At 45.5% G+C, this 21,659-nt stretch overlaps 2 protein-coding genes across 9 annotated transcripts in view; one reads left to right on the top strand and one right to left on the bottom strand.

Annotated features, from left to right (window-relative positions):
• fry (FRY microtubule binding protein) overlaps positions 1-12,681 on the top strand; it is a 214,357-nt gene extending 201,676 nt beyond the window's left edge. For 6 of the 8 annotated variants that reach the window (XM_031897245.1, XM_031897241.1, XM_031897243.1 and 3 more), the window contains 7 exons: positions 2,647-2,796; positions 3,050-3,148; positions 3,851-3,934; positions 7,962-7,979; positions 9,039-9,149; positions 9,428-9,630; positions 10,209-12,681. In XM_031897245.1, the coding sequence (XP_031753105.1) occupies positions 2,647-2,796; positions 3,050-3,148; positions 3,851-3,934; positions 7,962-7,979; positions 9,039-9,149; positions 9,428-9,630; positions 10,209-10,467 (924 nt within the window). In that variant the 3' untranslated portion in view covers positions 10,468-12,681. The remainder of the gene's footprint in view (positions 1-2,646; positions 2,797-3,049; positions 3,149-3,850; positions 3,935-7,961; positions 7,980-9,038; positions 9,150-9,427; positions 9,631-10,208) is intronic. The other 2 variants (XM_031897244.1, XM_031897240.1) reach the window with 1 other exon arrangement.
• A 1,344-nt stretch (positions 12,682-14,025) lies between these two features.
• Positions 14,026-16,596, bottom strand: zar1l (zygote arrest 1 like). The gene is made up of 4 exons (XM_004912034.4): positions 15,972-16,596; positions 15,149-15,241; positions 14,940-15,014; positions 14,026-14,357 (listed from the first exon to the last, which is right to left on the bottom strand). The coding sequence occupies exons 1-4, from the start codon at positions 16,569-16,571 to the stop codon at positions 14,214-14,216; spliced, it is 912 nt and encodes a 303-aa protein (XP_004912091.2). The 5' UTR covers positions 16,572-16,596; the 3' UTR covers positions 14,026-14,213.
• Between the last annotated feature and the right edge of the window lie 5,063 nt (positions 16,597-21,659).

The raw sequence follows: 21,659 nt of genomic DNA, 5'->3' as shown, positions 1-21,659 counted from the left end.
CCTGATGCTTGTGATATTAACTATGAGAGCCCACTAGATATCAGACCAATGCCAATGGCAGTTAAAGACTGAAAGCAGTTGCAGATCAGCAATAGCTGGGTATCCTGAAGACAGGGGCGCTGCTGCCATAAGCCTGCAAGTTATTAGGGGCAGCAAAAAGCCACTCCTGGTAGCTTTAAGAGCTGAAATTCTGATTTTAAATCGGATTTTCAACTCTGTACTAGCAATGTGGCCCCCTCTTCACACCTCTGCGAGGGAGGCGGCATCTGGAACGCTGCCTCAGGGCAGCATAGACCCCAGAAATGCCCCTGTCTGAAGATGAATAGTTTTTTTTTTTATGATAAATCTTTCTAAGAAACGATAGGGAGTGATAAAGGATTTGGGGTGCTAGAAATATGAACTTTAGAATGAATCTCATATAAAGAGTTCTTAGAGAGACAGTGTTATGGAACCAAACAAAGTTTAAAAAAAAATTCAGCTGTAAAGGACCAATGCCACCAAAAAAATTAATGGTTTTTTTTTTCCTGTTACCCTAACTGCTCCAAACTGCATTTTTACTTCAGTATTTTAAAGTTGTCAACATATGTGTATGACAAAATTTTAAAAAAATTGTTCATGGCTCTTACAGACAAGTGTTTTCCCTGCGTTTCCCTGTGCTGGATCTTTCATGTGTTTCAGCAGAGGAAGAAATGCAGGCCTATATACCCTATTAGGCTGTACTCTGTGTGGCACAGGGAACACAGCAAGTGGCATTCCACCTGCATTCCACGCTTGCCTGTGCCACAGTGACTACAGTCAAATAGGAAATGCAGGCCTGCATTTCTTTTTGTGTTCCCCAGCGCTGAAACACATGCAAGATCCAGCGCAGGAAAACGCATGTAAAAAAAGCTTGTCTGTAAGAGTGGGGTAAGTGTCATTGCATAGAGATAAGCAACATTTTTAGCCTCTCCAAACAAAAAATTCACCATCCGCCTTTGGTTAGTGCACAAAGGAAGGTACTTCAGTTGGCAAAAGTTAAACTGTTAAAGGTGCTCCTTTAACTTCTGTGTAGTTGCACTCAGTGCTGCTCAATTCTATCTGCCTCCTGTCCTGAATCAAATGCAGTTGTGCCTATGGACGCAGGGGAATCCTGGAGCTACTGCCACCTCTGAACTATGCAGCAGCTGCAGGGTTTACATAGTGCCATGTGTCAGACTTTGCAGCCTCTGACTCTGCCACATTCAGGAAATGACATGAACCGTACTTAAAACTTATTCTGCATAATTGCAGTCGATTCACATCGAAGTATGAGAACAATTGCACCTTGGAAACCCTAGAAAGCAGGTCTTTATATTATATGAAGTGAAATGATATCCAGCGCCACTGAGTCCTTTCCCCAAATGTGCTTTGTTTATTCAGAGGGGAACAGTTTGTTACTTTAAACTTCCTTTCAGGGGGAACATAAATTCCTTCCTGGCTCCAAAAATGATTCCACAACAAACCAACCCCTAAGATGTGTTACAGAAACGCTCATTATGGCTTTCTTGTGGGAGGTGGAATAGAAGTTTCCTATAAGAGCTTGTTAACTAGGATTGTACTTGGCTTGAGTCAAAGTGAAATCAGACTAAAAAAAAAATAATCTCACAGAAACCTGTGGTGAGAAATTACATGTGAAAGTAAGTTTGTATTATATGTAAGATCATAACAAACATTTCCTGCCATTGTCTTGTTGGCCTTTGCTATTTGGACATTGTGATGTTTGTGCCAATATATTTTTCCTTGGGTTTCTAAGAATATTGCATATGTGCATTAGAACAGAACTACTTTGCTCCAAACCTAGTAACCCACAGCAACCAATCAGATGTATGCCGCAGACCAAGTGATATGGGTTACTGAACCTAGGACACATTTTGAAGCTACTATTAAATACATCATAAGGGGCCCACAAGAGAAGCTGACCTATTGCAGAGCCTATAATCAGAACCATCATATGCACAAGGGGCAGAAAGCAACGCAAGCTTCTATCCAGTACAAGGCTGTCCGTTTTGGGACCTGCAGGGTGAAGGCACATGGAGCTACTTAGTAGCAGCTACTTGTCATGGCTACTAAACACCAGAAAATACCCTGCCATAGACAATACTGACAATTGCCTCTGCTAAGCACACACGTAAAGACAATTATCAGGAAATGACCAGCATTGTCTATTTTAGTAGCCGTGACAAGTAGCTCTGTGTGTCTTCACCCTTGGGCCTCTGATGGGGTTTTTATTACTTCATGCAAAGATTTTCTTAGACTGCTCCACATTTCCCTGTCTGCAAAAAACAGGTTTAGGTGATAGTCTGGCCTTCGTATAGGAAAGGCTGGACAGCAGTGAACTCATTTATCCCATTACCTTGGTTATTTTATAACCAAAGGCGGGCCAGTCTGCATGTCCTAGTGATCACAGATGACATTTTCCAAGGTCACATACCTCTAGGGTCTTGGCCAAGCAGTCAATCTGCTGGTACTATATCAGGCCAGCCCAGCCCAACTGCCTGTCCACCACTCCTGCAGCAAATAACTAGACATTAGGTGTCATTGCTTCCTGTGGGGCTGCCCATAGAAGTGGTTGTGATTGAAGCAGTGGCAGGGAGTTGCATTTATAAAAGGTGCATTATTACATTGCAGAGTATCCAGAAGAGATTCTGTTTCCTGACCTGCGATGCAGCTTGTTACCTTGGGGACAGCCTGCGTGGCATCGGATCAAAGTTTGTCAGCACCTCGCAGATGTTAACCCTGTGCTCGGAGTGCCCCACTCTTTTTGTGGATGCTGAGACAGTAAGTGAATATTCAGAATAGTCCTTTACTTTCACTTTGTAGGGCATTTGGACCCAAGTCACCTTTAGAAAATAGATTATGGGCATTCAATTTTCTCAAGAGCTGCCAACTGGGTAATCAGATGATTAATTAACATTAATTTTCTTGTGCTTGCTGACCTGTTGGGAATAATATTAGCAAGTATTTCAGTATATTAGTTGTAATAAACAGTTGTATAGTGTGACATTAATAATCTCTACACTTTGCTCCTCAGCTGATGTCCTGCGGCCTGCTAGAAAAGTTAAAGTTCAGCGTATTGGAACTGCAGGAATATTTGGACACTTACAATAACAGAAAGGAAGCCACTGTCTCCGTGAGTAATAACTTTAGATAGGTTACTTCATAGAGGTTGTTTGGAAAATCTGGGCATATTAGGCCATGCCCCTGGCCCACACTTATTCATGCTAAGCTATGACAATTCCCCATTTTACCCTAAATCCTAAACTTTCTTGCAAACACCACACCATTTAGCTCAGAAATGTAAACAGTTCCATCTATAAAGGGATTGTATATATAAAAGGATGGTTGTGATGCATACTATATGGCTGAAACACCGAAACCAGCCGCAGACAATTATTCCTCCTGCACCAAACTTTACAGTTGGCATTATTCATTTAGGTAGGTCGTGTTCTGACATACCCAAAGGTTTTCGTCAGACTGGCAGATGGTGAAATGCCATTTATCCAGAATCCAATGGTGATGACTTACACCACTCCATGCACATAGGAATGTTGCCCTGGATCACTCATAGAAACATTATGCTATAATAATAATATTAAGACCTTATGAAGTTCTTGTTCTGACATTGTTTCTGTGGAGAGTATGGAACTCAGCAGAGAATATTCCATCTCAGGACATGTCATAGACTGAGTATCTGAATAGTTTTGGCCATACAGTGTACGTAAAGATAAATCTCCAGCATATCATTCAAGATATAGTTTTCATTTAGCTGGTGTTGTTTCACTGTACTGGGCCACTTATTCATATCAGTACATTTATAATTATTCCTTTTCAGTGGCTAAAAAACTGTAAGTCAACATTTGCGGGGGGCTCGAAAGACGGTGTCATCACCTGTCAGCCTGGAGACTCAGAAGAAAAAGTAAGAAAGTCTACTACATGCTTTTTACTCAAAATGAAAATTAGATCCAGTTTGAAATTCCATTTTTTTGTTTGTTAGTTTACATTTGCCAAAACCAACTTAAAAAAGTGTTAGATGTTATAACAGAGAAACTAGACATTCAGTTAGCTTTTCCCATGTTGTAAAGGAACAGTTATGGATGTAACAGGAGGCCCCACCCACTATAAATAAGCTATGAGGATCAGTCTTAAGGTGGCCATACAACAAAAGATCCACTCATTTGGTAAGGTCACCAAACAAGTGGATCTGTCCACCTATATGCCCACCTAAGGTTACAATGAGTGGAATAGGGCCAGTCAGAGCGAGGACTGTATCACTGAGCTGATCCAGTCCCAGATTCGACAGAAAAATTAAACTTGCCCAATAGACATCTGCCCAATTTTAGGCCAGATTTTAGTCTGGTAGTCCCCTCACGGATCCCCATACCTGGGCAGATAAGCTGCTGAATCGGTCGAAGGACTCAAATCGGCAGTGAAATCTGCCCATGTATGGGCACCTTTAAGCAGACACTATAGAGTGCACAGACAATTGTCTTTTAATTGTTTTCATTCCTGCATATGAAATGCATTGGGTGACACTGATCCACTCTGTAATTTAAGAATGTATTTAATTGTACTATTTAGCATTAGGAGGATATAAGCTTTAAATAAACCAGTACTGGATCATAATCACCCTAATAAGTTAGGGTTAAGCTGAGCATATCAGGGAAAGATCCACTTAATTGGCGAGCTCACCAAATGAGCAGATATTTACATATACAGTATGACCAGCTTAACCTTGAATGGCCATTGGGGCAAGGACCGCACCAACAGGCTGATGTGGTCCTCATCCTGACGGGAATTTTAAACCTGCCCAATGAACATCTGCCTGATTTTCAGCCAGGTATCAGTTGGGAAGGCTGTCGGAGGGCCCCATACATGGGCAGATAAGCTACTGATTGGGTCTAAATGTTTCAAATCGGCATCTGACATCTGCCTATGTATGGCCTCCTTTAGTTTCATCTCTGGGGCCCGCGGCCTCAAAGGAGCCCACTGGTAGGAAAAAGAATAATTAAATACAGTGTAACAATACTTTCAGTACATACTTTTGGCTTTTATCCCAATGGTCTACCAGCTGGGGCATTGCAGGCTGTACATCTGTGTTTATGTCATTCTCCCTCCCATCAGATAGGGGCTTAATCCTTTCCCAGTGCCAGTCTCCCCACCCTCTCTTCTCCATCTCCTAAATAAAAGGTATTTACAGCACAAAGAGGAGATCGAACAAATACAGTAGAAAAGTTTCACATTTCGTGGCAGGCATGTGGCACTCCAGCTGTTGCCATGACCAGGGCCAAGGGTTTGGCATCCGGGCACTACACTGCCCATCAGTAAAAGCCTTGCCATAGTGAATGTATAGTGCTAGGGGCTATGATGTGTGTACCTGTTCTCTGGATGTACCCTAATGAAAGCAGTTTCACCTGGTTCTGTTCATGCAAAAGTCAGGATGCGTTTGACGCAACAAGTTGCATCAGGTTCCGCCAAGATTGTACGTATGTCACAATGTCCGATAATCACGGCATGGCAACCGCGGCCTTTGCTTGCATCTTCTACCCTAAATGTCTTCCTGCTGCTAAGTTTTTTCTCCCCCTCCTTTTTATTTTTGTTTTTTTTACTAAAATAATCCCATTTATGAAAATTAAGCTGGCAAAACAGACTCGTACATAAACTACCAGGATCCATTGCCAAAGTGAGCGAAATGCACTCGACTCACCCAAAACTATGTTTGGAACACAGATGTTCTATAGCAATATGAGTCCTTTATGCCTGTGCTTAATTTAACTCTTCACCTGGCTAATCGTCTTTGTACTTACCTTACTATAAGGTGAGATTCTCAAACCAACAGCAACAGAAATTGTAAGTTCCTCTGTCTGTGTCACTAGAACTGACAGCAGTGGTTATTTAATTAAAGGTACTACGTTTGCCCTGGTGCAGTTACCTATAGCAACCAATCAGCAGGTAGAATTTACTATCTGTTAGAAAGCAAACATCACTTGTTTTGGGTTACCGCTACTGGGCAAACTTAGTGCTTTTTATTACATAAGGGGGGTAAGGAGGCAAGTGGAAGCACATTAACTGCCAGGCAGTTGGAACAACCTCTTGTATGCAGTGTATGCAGGTTTCCAGCTGTGCGTGTATCATAATAACTAGAGAAACAAGCCCAAACCTCCTGCAAATGTCACTGTGACCTTGTTCTGCTATAGGATTTCTGTTGATGGAAACGATAGTCTCACCTAAATCCAGAACACTAATATTATATCTGCTCCTTCCTCTCTCTTAGCCATGCTTTCTTAGAAACAGCGGTACTTTGCTATAGACATATAGACTGATATCAATGGCCTGTGGCATTAGGATTAGGGAGCCATAGCCAGATGGGCAAGGGCCCGATGAGACCCCAGACAGGGTGTGCTGCAGGGGCAGGAACATGCTGGTCCCTCAAGGAACACCCTATCCTGATTTATCTGTGTACAAGTCACGTCAAATCTCTGCTGTTTGATGGTGAGACTACAAAATGGAAATGTAGTAACCACAGCAACGTTTGCCCCACTACAGTAAATCGTGGCAACCAATCCGATGCTTGCTTTCATTATGCTAATGGCACTAAACTTGCCAGAAGATAATTGCTCATTGGCTGCTGAGGGCATGTTGGGGATACAGTCGTAGTAGAACGATCATATAAATCAACCAATAGACTGGTAGAAAACTGGATCTTTGCCACCCTGCCCCATACACATACAGACTAATATGTGGCAAAATTGCTTAGAGATACATGTTACTTTGTGTGTGCATGGAGGTTCCAGTACACAGCGCTGCCTCTAATGCCTTCATGGCTGCGTGTGCAAAAAAATTATTTTGTTACGCACATTTTAAACTTGTGTGCACAGTTTTTTTTTTGTGCTCACCACAGTTTGTCGTGCACAGCCTAAAGGGAACATTGCTAGTGAACCATTCAAATTGGTCCAAAGAAGACATTTTGTATCAAGCAAGAATGGGAACAAAATTTTTAGGTTAAAGGGAAACTGAAGGCTAGTAAAAATGTGGTGAGTATAGTTTATTCATGCAAAGTTTCAGCCAAATTGTCCTTTCTAGACTGAATAATCATACCCGCCCTCAGGTATGGAAACTAAACTCCCGCCTTTCCCTATCAGTGTATTTGGGTTTGGGCAAAAAACCTGACCAGCCAAGGACCACTGACTGCACTATACAGGGCCACCGTGCGGTATATCTAAACAAACCACTAAGGTTATTGTGTGAAGGCCCAAAGGAGATGGCAAAACCCCAGGAAATGTAATAAGAAGCCTTCTGATAATACAAGGTATCCCATGCCCCATGCTACACACACAGCGCTGCCTTAATAGCACGGATACAAGCCGAGTCGTTTGCGTTAAGGCATTTCTGGCTACCATGTAGTGCTATGTGTTGGCATGAGTCACGTGAATATATTCTATTTTCTAAAGGCATTTTACTGCAGCTATATACCCCTGAGAAACTCACTGAGGCATGTGGCGCCACCAGATGGCATCAGCAGGTACTGCACTTACCCATTCTCCCACTGTCCACTGGATATTTATCTTAATAACAAGTTACATTCCCAGATTCCCAGCTTATTGAGGGGTAAGGGAAGAATGTGATGTGAATATAGGGCCAGGGTGTTACCTTTAGCCCTTTAACAGTTGATCTTTTTATTGTGACACCGGCTGTTCTTGTATTTGAGTGTTACGTCACACAGAGCTGGACCTTCCTGTCACTATGTTTCCTTTACAGCTTGTCTGACTGCCCTGCATGCTCTAGGTACAGTAAGAGCTTTTCAACCTGCCCGAAGGTTGAAAAATTGGCCACTAGCACCGCTTCTTAATGTGCCACAATTCTCTGTGCTCCGTGTTGCATGCCTTGTACTGACCCTGTCCTCTCCTTTCCTCCTCTCTCTCTCTCGTTCCATGCTTTCTGCCTAGCAAATGGAATCTCTTGCAGTAAGTCTTTATCTATTATAATATATTCTTCCTTCTCAACAGTCACAACCCAACTGTAAGGTTACTCTGTTGCATGTGTTATTATATATCCTACTTTCCCTTGGCACTTCCATTAAAACTTATAACCTCAGGCTTCAGACAATGTAGAGCTTCCCATTGCAGAGCAACATAACAGGGTTAGTGGTTTCCCACGTTCCTCACTATCAGTGCCTATACCACAGCTGGCACCACTGAGCTGGCACCCACTAACCACACACTGGACTCTCAAGAGGGAAAGGGGATATGTGGGTAATATGGTGGGGATAGGGATGCATAATGTATATAAAAGGATTTGCTTTGCCTTTAAAACAGAACAATGTTTATGGAGTAAGGTGGAAACAGTGAGAACTCTGTAGCTTTGGCTGATACTGTAACCCATACAAGGACATGTGTAGAAACCAAACCATTGGACTGGAATTTGCCACCTCCCAGATCTCCGTTCCCACAGATTTATCTGCATCTGTTTCTGGAATGCAGACAGCGGCCTGATATCATGTCCCCTTGCATTCACTAAGCAGCTGAGACCAAGCATTTGGCACGGCGAGTCCCTTCCAGATATGTATCTACAGTATCAGAGATGTGTATAAGGTTCATATCCTTCCATAACCCCGTCTTATTCAGAAAAATGGCAGATTCTCTTCCTGTATGGAGCACACAGCTGTCTAGCTAGTTAAAAGGACTTCTGCCACAGCAGATCTGAAGGGGGGAGTTGTTTAAACAGGGCTCATTATATCCATTTAAACAGAGCTAAAGCTATTTACAGGGGAAGTTGTAAGTGTGAATTACAAACAATTCCCAGCTTCTGCTTCATGAAAGTAAGGGTTAATATCTCTAGTTCATATGACAGTGCTATGTATGAAAGTCAAGAAACTCATTACTCCTATTTGGGGCAATTCATCACATAGAAGGTAATCTCCCCTTTATTTGTACCAGTATCATGGATTAAAGCTCTAACTGATAATGTCCATCCCGCAGTCTCGCTGCTGAATGTATCTGCTAACATGATGGTTTCTGTTGCAGCAACTGGAACTGTGTCAGCGTCTGTACAAGCTTCACTTCCAGCTCCTCCTGCTTTTTCAGTCTTATTGTAAACTAATCGGGCAAGTTCATGAAGTCAGCTCCATGCCAGAGGTACGTGCCGTGGGCTCAGCTAGGCTTGTATTCTGTAATATAATAATCTAAAGTGTCAGTTGTATATAAGCATATATTTACCATAGTGCTGAGCATCTGTATTGCATATTTACCAGTTCAGCCTCATATTTGTGGCCCCTAAAGGGGAAATCTAGTTTGTAAACCAACATTTGGTAATAAGCCCTACTAAACTAGGAATGCACTGAATCCACTATTTTGGGATTCAGCCAAATCACCAACCGTGATTGTGCCTTTAAGTGATGTCATTTTTCTTGTAGTTGTTAAATATGTCAAGAGAACTGAATGAACTGAAGAAGAATCTCAAGGAAGCAACTGTATTTCTTGCCAATGACCCTCTCAGCGCGGATAGTGCGCCCTGTGAGCCGACCTTCAGTTCCACCGAGTTTGCCATTCAGTCCCTGCTAGAGTGCTTAAAGAACAACGAGCTTGGGAAAGCATTGCGCCAAATCCGAGAATGCAGGTCAGTCGGGATCTCTGTGCGTTCATTGATATTGGGGGTTGCTTCCAGGAGGAACACACATGCAGAAACTATCATTAGCAGTGGGGGACAAAGTATCAGGAAAATGGTAGAATGCTTGGTTATATTGGCAAGTAAATATTGAACTAATCATCTGGACAAAGCCTTGCATTAAAGGAGAAGTAAAGAATCTCTGTGACTGTGAGTTACTCATAGGGGTTGGCAGCCAACATCTTCAGCCCTGTCAGATTCAGTTTCTGGCTCCTTGGCACCAATCAGCATGCCCAGGGGAAGCCAGAACCAGACTGGGGATGACCGCCTAGGAATTAGAAACCAGCCACCAACCCCATTGCTCAACTCTGATTAAAAAACTCAGAATGGGAGACCCAGGGACATTAAGGGGCAGGCATTGATATAACCAGGGAGGGGGCATGTGGGTTTACTTCTCATTTAGGGCAATGGCACATATGATTCTGAGCTTTAATATCCACATTCCTGGTGGTTCTGTTCAGCTGGTTTGCTAGTTTGGGCAAATAGATGTTATTCACACTTGCCACTGATTTTGACTTTCTTTATTAAAGGAAACTGTGGCCCAATGACATATTCGGAAGCAGCACAGACGATGAGGTTCAGACACTACTGAACATATACTTCCGTCATCAGACACTGGGGCAGACTGGAACCTTCGCCCTCGTAGGATCCAATCAAAACCTGACTGAAATCTGCACCAAGCTCATGGATCTCAACATGGAGATACGAGACATGATCCGCAGGGCTCAGAATTACAGGGTGGTCTCAACGTACCTCCCCAACGCCAGTGTTTCCGGCACTAATCTCTGACAGGACCCTGGCGGCTGTCTGTGCTCCCCACTTGGAATTGTTGTCCTGTTGGTGTGAGGTCATTCAGCATCTACTCCATCGTAGGAAGACTTAGCCAAGCCGGCATCATTCCGGATAACTTTCGGACCTTCTATAACACGAAGCAGGCAGATCTCCACATCTGTAGCAATACTGTAAGAGACAAGATGGAGCAGTAGACCAAGACCCTGGGCAGGTGTCACTGTGGCTCTCTTGCACGGCTGCTGTCTCACTGAGTTACTGTTGCGCACTACTGAAGAGAGGACTTCCATTGCAAACCAAAGCCTACAATAATGACTTCCTCTTCCTTATCTTTAAATGTTCCTTTTAAGATGGCAAACGTGCAATGTCCCCATCCCTATTAGATATATAATATATTTTTTGTTGCTCTTAAATACTTTTTTATTGTTTTAATCCACCAACAGGCAGAATGAGGCTGGCCGTGGAAGGGTATCGGCTCACTATTGGTCGATAGCTGAGCGCCTGATTGTAACGACTGTAATTACACTGTAAATGATTACTGTATCTATGGCTGCTAAGGATCACATTTCCTAGACTTGCTGGGGGGGGACTTTTAGGAGAAGTGAAGCACCCCACAATGGCTTTTTTTTTTTTTTTTATTTGGAGAATTTTTATGAAAGGCTTTTAGGGCTATTTTTAAGATGAAAAAGAAGCAGATGTGACTACCTTTTAGCGGGTGGAAGGTTGCTGAGTGACTAGAGATGTTGCGTTTGTCACGGATGTACATGCAGGTTCTTTTCTACATGTATTTAATGGGAACTCTCAGTCTTATGAAGCTTTTCTTTTAAACTGACTTCTTTTATTATATGGGAATATCGGTGATTATGTACAGCCCATTATTCCCCCCCCCCCAGTGTTATTCCCATGTGTAATGAATTGCATGTGACCCTTTTGCACATCTGAGGCACTTTCATGCATACGGAACCCTTATAATAATTTATTCCCTCTGTACATATGGCCACCGCTCGGCCACTTTTCATGAAAGCTGTTTGTTCTGTTGCTCCTGATAAAGTCATCTAGTCACTTTATATGTTGGGGTACCTTTCCTATGTGACAGTAGATTCTATTGCTCTAAATAAACATGGGAACACTTTCTAACTGGGCGTCATTTCCCTGTGAGTGTGAATGCTTTCGGGTACTGTAGGATGAGGGGGGAGGAAGTGTTGGGGTTTATTCAGTAAACTGGGCATCGTTACCATTTCCTGTGCCATAGGAACTGCTTCCAAACCATGGCGGTGATTATGGGTATAGTGATAACCAAGAGCCTGGCAACTGGTTAAGCCGGTAGCATAGTAAGGTTACTTTATAACCCAGTTGTGTGTGTGTGTCCTGTGTGGTCTTTTCATGAAGAATCTGACTGCTCTTTGGCATTTGTTGGGTGCACATTACATCAGGATGATTAGCTGTAGGGAACACAGTCACATAGGCAAGAACTGATCACACTAAATAACCAGGGTCTATATAGTATAAGCCTTAAGGCATAGGCAAAGGGAAACCTTAATCTAGGACTATCCAGTAAGGGAATAGGGGCTGAAATAAACACTCCTAAGTGTATATAATGGTTCTTATACATCACCAAAGGCACCAAGTAGTGTTGTATGTTACATTGTCTACAGCAGGGATATATAGAGCTGCTGATGTACCAAGTGATGCTTGCATACTACATAAGCTGCTGGTGTGACCCAATTAGAAGTCCTGTTAAAAGGTTCTGTATTGGCAAATCATTTCCACTTACATATCACCTATAATATAGGCTCTGCTCTTGGGACTGGTCCATGTTATCAGAAACCTATCTCACAGAGCAACTGGACAAATAAAACAGAACCATGACCAGGAATGTATGAACCTGTAGGAAGTGGAAATAGAGATGCAGATACATTTGTTAGTGCCCAAACAGGCTGCTCTGCATCCCCCAGGGCACTGGCACAGGGAGCCATGTAAGGTTTGTCTGGCCACATGTTAATGGATCAGACTCATAATATGGGCCAGGAGAGATTATTAAAGATGAAACAACTTGCTTTTCATTGTCTGTATAGAGCAAAGCTAATGTGAAGTCATTGTTTTAGAACATTTCATTTTTCAAATGTTAGGAAACAATGCAATAGAGCACTGACCCCCCACCCAGTCTGTATTTTGAAATTGGAAGCAGTTGTAAATAAAGGAGTTGTGTGAATATTTGGTGTGTGTGGCTTTAATGATTAATCCTTACTGCATACCATAGTGTCCTGGATGTACGATACACTTCACATGATGTTGGGGAGTGATGTGCTACACTGGTTTGTTTGTTACGGTCTTAAGCTCCCCATGCATGTTAAGATTTGCTCACTTAGCGAGATTGCCAAACGAGCGGATCTACACCCGATATCCCCACCTACGGAGGGGCAATATCCGGGAGCGTGTAAGCTAATTCGATTGTTTGGCCTTGGGACCAAGCGATCAATTATATTGACAGCAATGGGGTAGTCTGTTTGGGGACCGCATCAACGAGCCAATGTGGTCCCCGATCCGACTGAATTTTTTAACCTGGCTGATCAATATCTGCCCAATTTCAGGCCAGATATCGGTCGGGCAGACCCCTCATTTCTGCCCCTACACAGGCCAATATCGGCAGCTACAATTGGCCTATGTATGGGGACCTTTACTTGCCCTAGTAACTAGGAAGCAGCTTGCATGGCAGATAAGAGAACAGAAAGCATGTGTAAATTAAACTACACAAGGCAGTTTTGGGGAGAATACCCCTTTAATAAGTAGAGTATTCCTGACTGCACATGTTTCATCCTCTGCCCCATGGGGTTAGATAAACTCATACCAAACATGCTGCAGTGCACCAAAATCTGGCAAACATAGCAATGTGGGCACATCTCCCAGCACATAGTAGGGGGACAATAACCCTGAGTGTTTCTAGCTGTTAGGTTAACTATTAAAAGTTAACTTTTCAATTGGTCTTCATTTTCTCTTAATTCTTTGCCTTCATCTGACTTTCCAGCTTTCAAATGGGGGTCACTGACCCCAGCAACCAATTCTCACATTTTAAGGCTAAAATGTGTTACTTGTTTTTCTGTTCAAGCCCTCTCCTATAATTCCAGTTTTTTATTCAAGCCAATGCCTGGTTGCTAGGGTAATTTGAAGCCTAGCAACCATATAGCAGCTTAAATTTCAAGCTGGAAAGTTGCCAAATACAAAAGGTTAAAAATTCAAAAACCACAAAAAATGAATACCAATAGCAAATTGTTCAGCGTAGCACTCTACAACATAAGTTAAAGTTGAACAGCCCCTGAAGGCAATAGACCCTTACCTAACCATTTAAAATTCAGGGGTGTGCATAACTTTCCCTTTAAGGCACATTCTAATGCAGTTCTTTTATCTCCCCACTCAGATAAACTGGGTTATTTGTTGCCACAAACTAAGGATATGGCAGCTGCCCTGTCACTGTAGGCACCGCTTTAGACAGGCAGACACGGGAGTAGCCCTGGTTCTACTTAGCGTAGAGGTGAATATGCCCCATTGCACAGCTCCAAGTCTACTTCCAAAATAGCTTTATTTACAAAGTGTACAAAGTTATGCCATTATACAAAAACATACAAAAGTCCTTAATCCATTCTCCAATGCCGGGTCAAAAGCCGTGATTCAAAGCCGGTTGAGCTAAATCTAGAAAGTGCACTGCATCCACGCGCCAAGGCGCGCTTTGTATCCCTCCCTGCGCCACATCACACGATGTACTTGAAGCTGTAGGTGTTGTCACACGAGAGCCGCTTGTTTTTGCAGCGGCCGCACAGTTCTTGCCGATGAGGCCTCTTCAGGTCTATATGCCTTTTCTTTTGGGGACAGGAGCAGCGGGTTTTGGCACAAGCCTGCAACAGATTGGAGAGTCAGTGCAGCCTATCCCCATGTTCTATGCACTTCCTATAGTAGCCCTGGTGGCAATAGGTGGAACCCCTCTAATTCATTTCATGAGGGGGTTCAGCCCACAGCCAACCCTGCCTTACACACAGCAAATTTTTCCTATATTGCTTTCAGATAAAAGCAGCACTTCATGGGAGTTTTTGCCCAGTTTTTCCTGTGGTTACCAGGTTTGAGCCTAGATTTACTTTACTCCCTATTCATCTTTCAGATATCTACTGGCTGGTTGCTAGTAAGTTATAAGGGGTAGTTTATATGTTGAATAAGGGGGTGGGGGGGGAATAATGGAAGCTTATGCGGAGGGGTAAATAGACCACCAGTATAACCATTTACCCTTAGTCGCAACTGTTTTGTTAGCAGGAGTCTATTACGGGGGGGGGGGGGTAATGCACTCATGTTGAACAAGGGGGTGCACTGCCCCTCTAAAACGAGGGACACATTATGCAGACAGTGATACACACATAGGAGAATGAAAGCTGGAGTCCAACTGACCCATAGGCACCCAGTACAGGCAGCTTGGGCCACGCGCTTACCTGGCATTGAATGGCTTCCACCCGGTAAGGGTTGTACCCTTTTTGGCACTTGCGACAAAGTTGCTTAAAATAAACCTAGGAATAAAAAAAAAAAAAAAAAAAAAAAAAAAAAAGTGGCGTTACACACAGGGGAGCCTGGTGGGGCGAGAGACCGTTCCACATCCCCTGCCAATTGTACATGGGGGTTACATACTGCTGAGCCCACCTACCTTGTTACTCCCAGAAATGCACCAGACATAGGCACTTTCCCATCGGGTTTTACAGTCCTTGCAGTGAAAATAGCCATATTTCTGCTCCAGGAACTGTGGAGAGAGGGCAGTGAGTCCCACACAGACTCATATTAAACACATAAAAAGCCCATTTAGTTACCATAGTGGTCTCCCAAACACCCCCAATGGGAACTAGCCTTCCATGGGCCCAGTGCCAGCACTACAGGCCAGTACCACTCACCCACCCAGAAGGTGCTGGTAGGGCTGCCATTTCTTGCCTCAACTCTGGGTAGGGGTATGACATCACTGGGCAGAGCTGTGATGTCACATGGGCAGGCAGTTATGGGAGTTTCCCCCAATTGAGAGAACAGTCCTTCCTAAAACTGGGATGTCTGGGTCAAACCCAGACAGGGGGCAACTCTGGGTGCAGCTCAGCATCAGCAGGGGAGCCTGAAGGGATGTTCAGCTTTAAATTAACTTAGTACGATGCAAACATTGATATTATACTATAACTTGCAGTTTTCTATGGTTTTAACCGGATCAATATTTCTGTTCAGCAGCTATCTGGTTGCTAGGATCTTATTTACCTTAGCAACTAGTGGTTCAAATGAGACTGACCTATGAATTGGAGTGGGACTGAATAGATAGAATAACATTCTGTAATACCCTAGCCAGAGGGGGCTAAGAAAGGCTAAGGGTTAGACCCAAGCAGTTGTGCCCAATTCCCAAAGTTTGGGGGGGATAAGGGATTTTGTTGGGGGGAGCCTACGGGACCGGAGGTTATGGAGGATACGAGCTGCCAGGCCGGGCTGTACAGACGCACCTGGAAGGCCGGTTTCTTCTGCTCCTCTCCGCTCGGCTCCCCGGTATCCGGCACTGGGCTTCTCTCCGGCAGCTCCGCACTCTCCTCCTTCTCCGCGTTACCGGGGGAGGGCGCTCTCTCCTTCAGCGGCTGCGCCGGGCTCTCCGGGGCCGAGGGGCTCTTTCTGGGCAGGCGGCCGCCCTGGGGCAGGGAGAACACCCTTCTGTCCACTACCGGGGAATAGACCGCCACCGGGCGGGTAAATCGCACCGAGTCTGAGGGTTTCACCGGGCTGGTAGGGGGCGCCGGGGGGCGGCGCAGTGTTCTGGGCCCCAGAGAGCATTGCACCCCGGTATCTACCCGCGGGTTCACCTGAACCCCAATCTCCTTAGTGTTGGCCTTGCGCAGCCGGGGGGTGAGGTTGGGGTTGACCTGGGAGAGAATGGCCTTGAGCTGGGCCCGCTGGAAGTTATCCAGATAGTCTGTGGGATCGGAAGCCTTGCCGGACTTCCACGCCGCTTGCTTGTTCTTGGGAAGGGGCTGAGGGACATGCGGGTTCTGCCCGAAACCCCCGCTGTAGCCCTGATACGCGTTATAGGGCGGATACACGAACCCCGCCATTTCCCTGTCTGAGCTCTGACTGACCCGCCGGGTACTGGCCCTATATACCCCGGCCAATCAGCTGGGCCCTGCACCTGAGTCCAATCGGAACCAATTCTGGCAAACTGCAAGAATTCCGGGGGAACAACGGGTTAATGACCAGTTACCGACAAAGCAACAGAATGAATCCGGTTATAGGGCAGGTAACCAGTAACAGGGCCCATGGCTGGCACTCAGGCTGGGCACAAATGGCATTGCCCCCCCCCCCCCCCCCCAGTCATAGGGGTCATTTGTTAGGGAAACAGGTAAAATATGGAAGGTTCTAGTGTTTCAGACTTAGGGGCCCATTCATTAAAGCACAATGACCCACCATTGTGAAAAATTCATATTTTTCTAAAGTTTAGAACTTTTCATACTGTTAACGATAATATAGTTAAAATTGTATGACTTTTATCGTAATACATTCAATCTTTTACAGGATCAAAGGCAGAAAGGTTTTCCCCCGTTTACGATCGTTCGGATACAAAAATTTTGTGACTTTCGGATCGCAACCACAATATTTTCGTACCACCAAGAAAATAATTTTTGCACATCAAAAGTTATCGTGGTTACTCCGAATTTTTTCCAATCGTAAGTGGCAAAAATTTGTGCTTTAATGAATGAGTCTCCTAGGTTCAGGCTCCAGTGATATCCAGCAGCTGCCCCCCAGCTGTTCTTGGATTTGCACACATGACCATGCAGGGGGGCTCCTGGCTCGCTGGCATTTATATTGGATGTAGGACATACAGCTATGATATGCACTGCAATATATATTATATGAAATGTATGGGCTTTATAATACCTATATATACAGTACCAGTGGGGGTTACAATCCTACTCTACTGAATTGGTATGAGAATATTTTTCTTCGCCTAGTAAAGCTTCATGAAAACGTTTTCCACAAATCCATGCTAGGATCTCACAGTAAGGTGTGTTGCCAGAATACCCCCCCCCCCCCCCCCAGGCATCTTTATTTCCCCTCGTTGCCTTGACAACAACCATTGGGCTCAAGCAGGGGGGCCTGACCCTGTCAATGTGAGAGGCTGTGCAGGCACTGAGTTTGGAAGAAATTGCCAAGGTGGGAACCAGTTACCCTATGAAGAACAGTCGTTGCACAGTGGAAAGGAGCAATGTATATTGTAAAGCTAAAACACCTTAACTGCAACACAATACCAGGAGATAATAACACATTATTTTGCCTTTCCATTGACTCCAATGTATTTGACAGAATTTTGCAGTATCACAAATATTCACAGGAACTGAAACGCAGCAAGTTTGCTCATCACAAGCATTAATGTGTCGATTGCAGAACCACCGGTCATCTTTCTGTTCCAACTGGGCTTCCCCATACCAGGGATCTGCTTTTGTTTTCATGTTCACTTAAGGGTGAAGACACACAGAGCTACTAGTAGCAGCTACTTGTCACGGCTAGTAAAATAGACAATGCTGATCGTCTACTGATAATTGTCTCTCTGTGTGTTTTAGCAGAGACAATGCTCAGTAGTGTCTATGGCAGGGGATTTTCTGGAGTTTTGCAGCTGCTACTAAGTAGGTCTAAGTAGGTACCAGAAAGTAGCTATTCAACTTAAATGCAGCCAGGAATGTTTTTGTGCCCACAACCTGCTTTATCCTGTGTTCGTCTTGGGTTCCATGTTTGTGAGTGAGATGACTGGTACTTATGGTGGAACCCCATGTGTGAGTCTGTCTTGGCACCTGTCGGTGGCGCAATGCTGGAAGGGGACAATGTGTTGTGCACAGAATATATTTCCACACATATTTTTCACTAACCCCCATAGAAGGACTCATTTACAACCCCAGACGCAGCGGTCAATGCTTTTCCCTGCAGAGAGTTTATCTAAAGGTACGCGCTCAGCAGCAGTCGGTTCTTCCCTCCCGAATTGAGTGCTGCTGAGTCTACTGATGCACGGCATTGTGTGAACTATTGAGCTACTGTCACTTTCTGAGCAGGCTGTAGCTCCAGGTTCCCACAGCGCCCCGCGTCAATAGGTGCAGCACACTTACGCCTAAAGAATTAGGTGCAGACGTCATTTGCACACCAAACACTGGCACTGACTTGAGCAAACCCTAGGGCCAGATTCATTAAAGTATGAATTATGAGTACGATTTGCGAAAAATTTGCATTAAATACAAAAATTTCTGATGTGCGTTAATTTTGAAAAAAGTCTTGATTGGACAAACATATTGTGGTACGATCCAAACGATTGTAAACGGCGGGAAAACCTTTCTGGCTTTGAACCTTCTGTGCAGGATTTTGGAAGCCTCCCATAAGGCTCAATGGCACTCTGCAGCTCCAACCTGGCCCAAGGAAAGTCTCCCATAGGGCTCAATGGCACTCTGCAGCTCCAACCCGGCCCAAGGAAAGTCTCCCATAGGGCTCAATGGCACTCTGCAGCTCCAACCTGGCCCAAGGAAAGCCTCCCATAGGGCTCAATGGCACTCTGCAGCTCCAACCCGGCCCAAGGAAAGTCTCCCATAGGGCTCAATGGCACTCTGCAGCTCCAACCTGGCCCAAGGAAAGTCTCCCATAGGGCTCAATGGCACTCTGCAGCTCCAACCCGGCCCAAGGAAAGTCTCCCATAGGGCTCAATGGCACTCTGCAGCTCCAACCTGGCCCAAGGAAAGTCTCCCATAGGGCTCAATGGCACTCTGCAGCTCCAACCCGGCCCAAGGAAAGTCTCCCATAGGGCTCAATGGCACTCTGCAGCTCCAACCCGGCCCAAGGAAAGTCTCCCATAGGGCTCAATGGCACTCTGCAGCTCCAACCCGGCCCATGGAAAGCCTCCCATAGGGCTCAATGGCACTCTGCAGCTCCAACCCGGCCCAAGGAAAGTCTCCCATAGGGCTCAATGGCACTCTGCAGCTCCAACCTGGCCCAAGGAAAGTCTCCCATAGGGCTCAATGGCACTCTGCAGCTCCAACCCGGCCCAAGGAAAGTCTCCCATAGGGCTCAATGGCACTCTGCAGCTCCAACCCGGCCCAAGGAAAGTCTCCCATAGGGCTCAATGGCACTCTGCAGCTCCAACCTGGCCCATGGAAAGCCTCCCATAGGGCTCAATGGCACTCTGCAGCTCCAACCTGGCCCAAGGAAAGTCTCCCATAGGGCTCAATGGCACTCTGCAGCTCCAACCTGGCCCAAGGAAAGTCTCCCATAGGGCTCAATGGCACTCTGCAGCTCCAACCTGGCCCAAGGAAAGTCTCCCATAGGGCTCAATGGCACTCTGCAGCTCCAACCTGGCCCAAGGAAAGTCTCCCATAGTGCTCAATGGCACTCTGCAGCTCCAACCCGGCCCAAGGAAAGTCTCCCATAGGGCTCAATGGCACTCTGCAGCTCCAACCTGGCCCAAGGAAAGTCTCCCATAGGGCTCAATGGCACTCTGCAGCTCCAACCCGGCCCAAGGAAAGTCTCCCATAGGGCTCAATGGCACTCTGCAGCTCCAACCCGGCCCAAGGAAAGTCTCCCATAGGGCTCAATGGCACTCTGCAGCTCCAACCCGGCCCAAGGAAAGTCTCCCATAAGGGTCAATGGCACTCTGCAGCTCCAACCCGGCCCAAGGAAAGTCTCCCATAGGGCTCAATGGCACTCTGCAGCTCCAACCTGGCCCAAGGAAAGTCTCCCATAGGGCTCAATGGCACTCTGCAGCTCCAACCCGGCCCAAGGAAAGTCTCCCATAGTGCTCAATGGCACTCTGCAGCTCCAACCTGGCCCAAGGAAAGTCTCCCATAGGGCTCAATGGCACTCTGCAGCTCCAACCCGGCCCAAGGAAAGTCTCCCATAGGGCTCAATGGCACTCTGCAGCTCCAACCTGGCCCAAGGAAAGTCTCCCATAGGGCTCAATGGCACTCTGCAGCTCCAACCCGGCCCAAGGAAAGTCTCCCATAGTGCTCAATGGCACTCTGCAGCTCCAACCTGGCCCAAGGAAAGTCTCCCATAGGGCTCAATGGCACTCTGCAGCTCCAACCTGGCCCAAGGAAAGTCTCCCATAGGGCTCAATGGCACTCTGCAGCTCCAACCTGGCCCAAGGAAAGCCTCCCATAGGGCTCAATGGCACTCTGCAGCTCCAACCTGGCCCAAGGAAAGCCTCCCATAGGGCTCAATGGCACTCTGCAGCTCCAACCTGGCCCAAGGAAAGTCTCCCATAGGGCTCAATGGCACTTTGCAGCTCCAACCCGGCCCAAGGAAAGTCTCCCATAGGGCTCAATGGCACTCTGCAGCTCCAACCCGGCCCAAGGAAAGTCTCCCATAGGGCTCAATGGCACTCTGCAGCTCCAACCCGGCCCAAGGAAAGTCTCCCATATGGCTCAAGGGCACTCTGCAGCTCCAACCCGGCCCAAGGAAAGTCTCCCATAGGGCTCAATGGCACTTTGCAGCTCCAATCCGGCCCAAGAAAAGTCACCATACCGAAGCTTGAATGAATCCAAAACTTTAGTAGTCATTGCGACAAATAAGATTTTGTTGCACAAATTGTCACAAAGTACAAAAAAATTGCACAAATTAAACAAAAATATAGCAGAAAAAATGCAAAAGTTATAAACTGTAGAAAAAATACTATTTTTTTGTAATCAGACCTGTCATACTTTAATGAATGTGCCCCTAGAATTAACGCCAGGCAGAGTGCAAAAAATATTTAGCGCAGCTGCATCCAATTCATAGCAAGGTGCATGCACTGTCGCATTACTTTTGATGAACCAGATGCAGTTGCGCCAGACGGTGTTAACTCTTTCACGTTTGTGCCAGATACAGACAAATTCATCACCCACATTGTACACATAATAAAACATGAATTCTGGGAGAAAAAGACCACAGCGATCGCATCTGCACTGTGACAGGGGGACTGAATGCGCCCTACAGTAGCCACATATACACGCCCCCTAGCTAGGAAGAATTAGCTTACGGAGGCTTCTATTGGCTTTCATTGATTAGCCCGCCCTCTAGATACTTATGATTGGCTTTTGTGCTCCAATCTTTGCAAACATTGGCTGGTATAGTTTGAGGGCGGGGTGACATTAGGAAAGTGAGAAGTAATGTCTTGTTTAAGGGGGAAGGCGCAA

The sequence above is a fragment of the Xenopus tropicalis genome, chromosome 2 (genome assembly GCF_000004195.4).
Source record: "Xenopus tropicalis strain Nigerian chromosome 2, UCB_Xtro_10.0, whole genome shotgun sequence".
Taxonomy (NCBI): Eukaryota; Metazoa; Chordata; class Amphibia; order Anura; family Pipidae; genus Xenopus; species Xenopus tropicalis.
Note: the sequence above shows the minus strand (reverse complement) of the source record. Positions and strands in the feature narration are given on the sequence as shown.

Coding starts and splice junctions, on each gene's coding strand:
- zar1l (XM_004912034.4), bottom strand. CDS start 16,571: ATGGCGGGGTTCGTGTATCCGCCCTATAACGCGTATCAGGGCTACAGC. Junction 15,242..15,971: donor AGAAGAAACCGGCCTTCCAG/GTGCGTCTGTAC, acceptor CTCTCTCCACAG/TTCCTGGAGCAGAAATATGG. Junction 15,015..15,148: donor GCATTTCTGGGAGTAACAAG/GTAGGTGGGCTC, acceptor TTTTATTCCTAG/GTTTATTTTAAGCAACTTTG.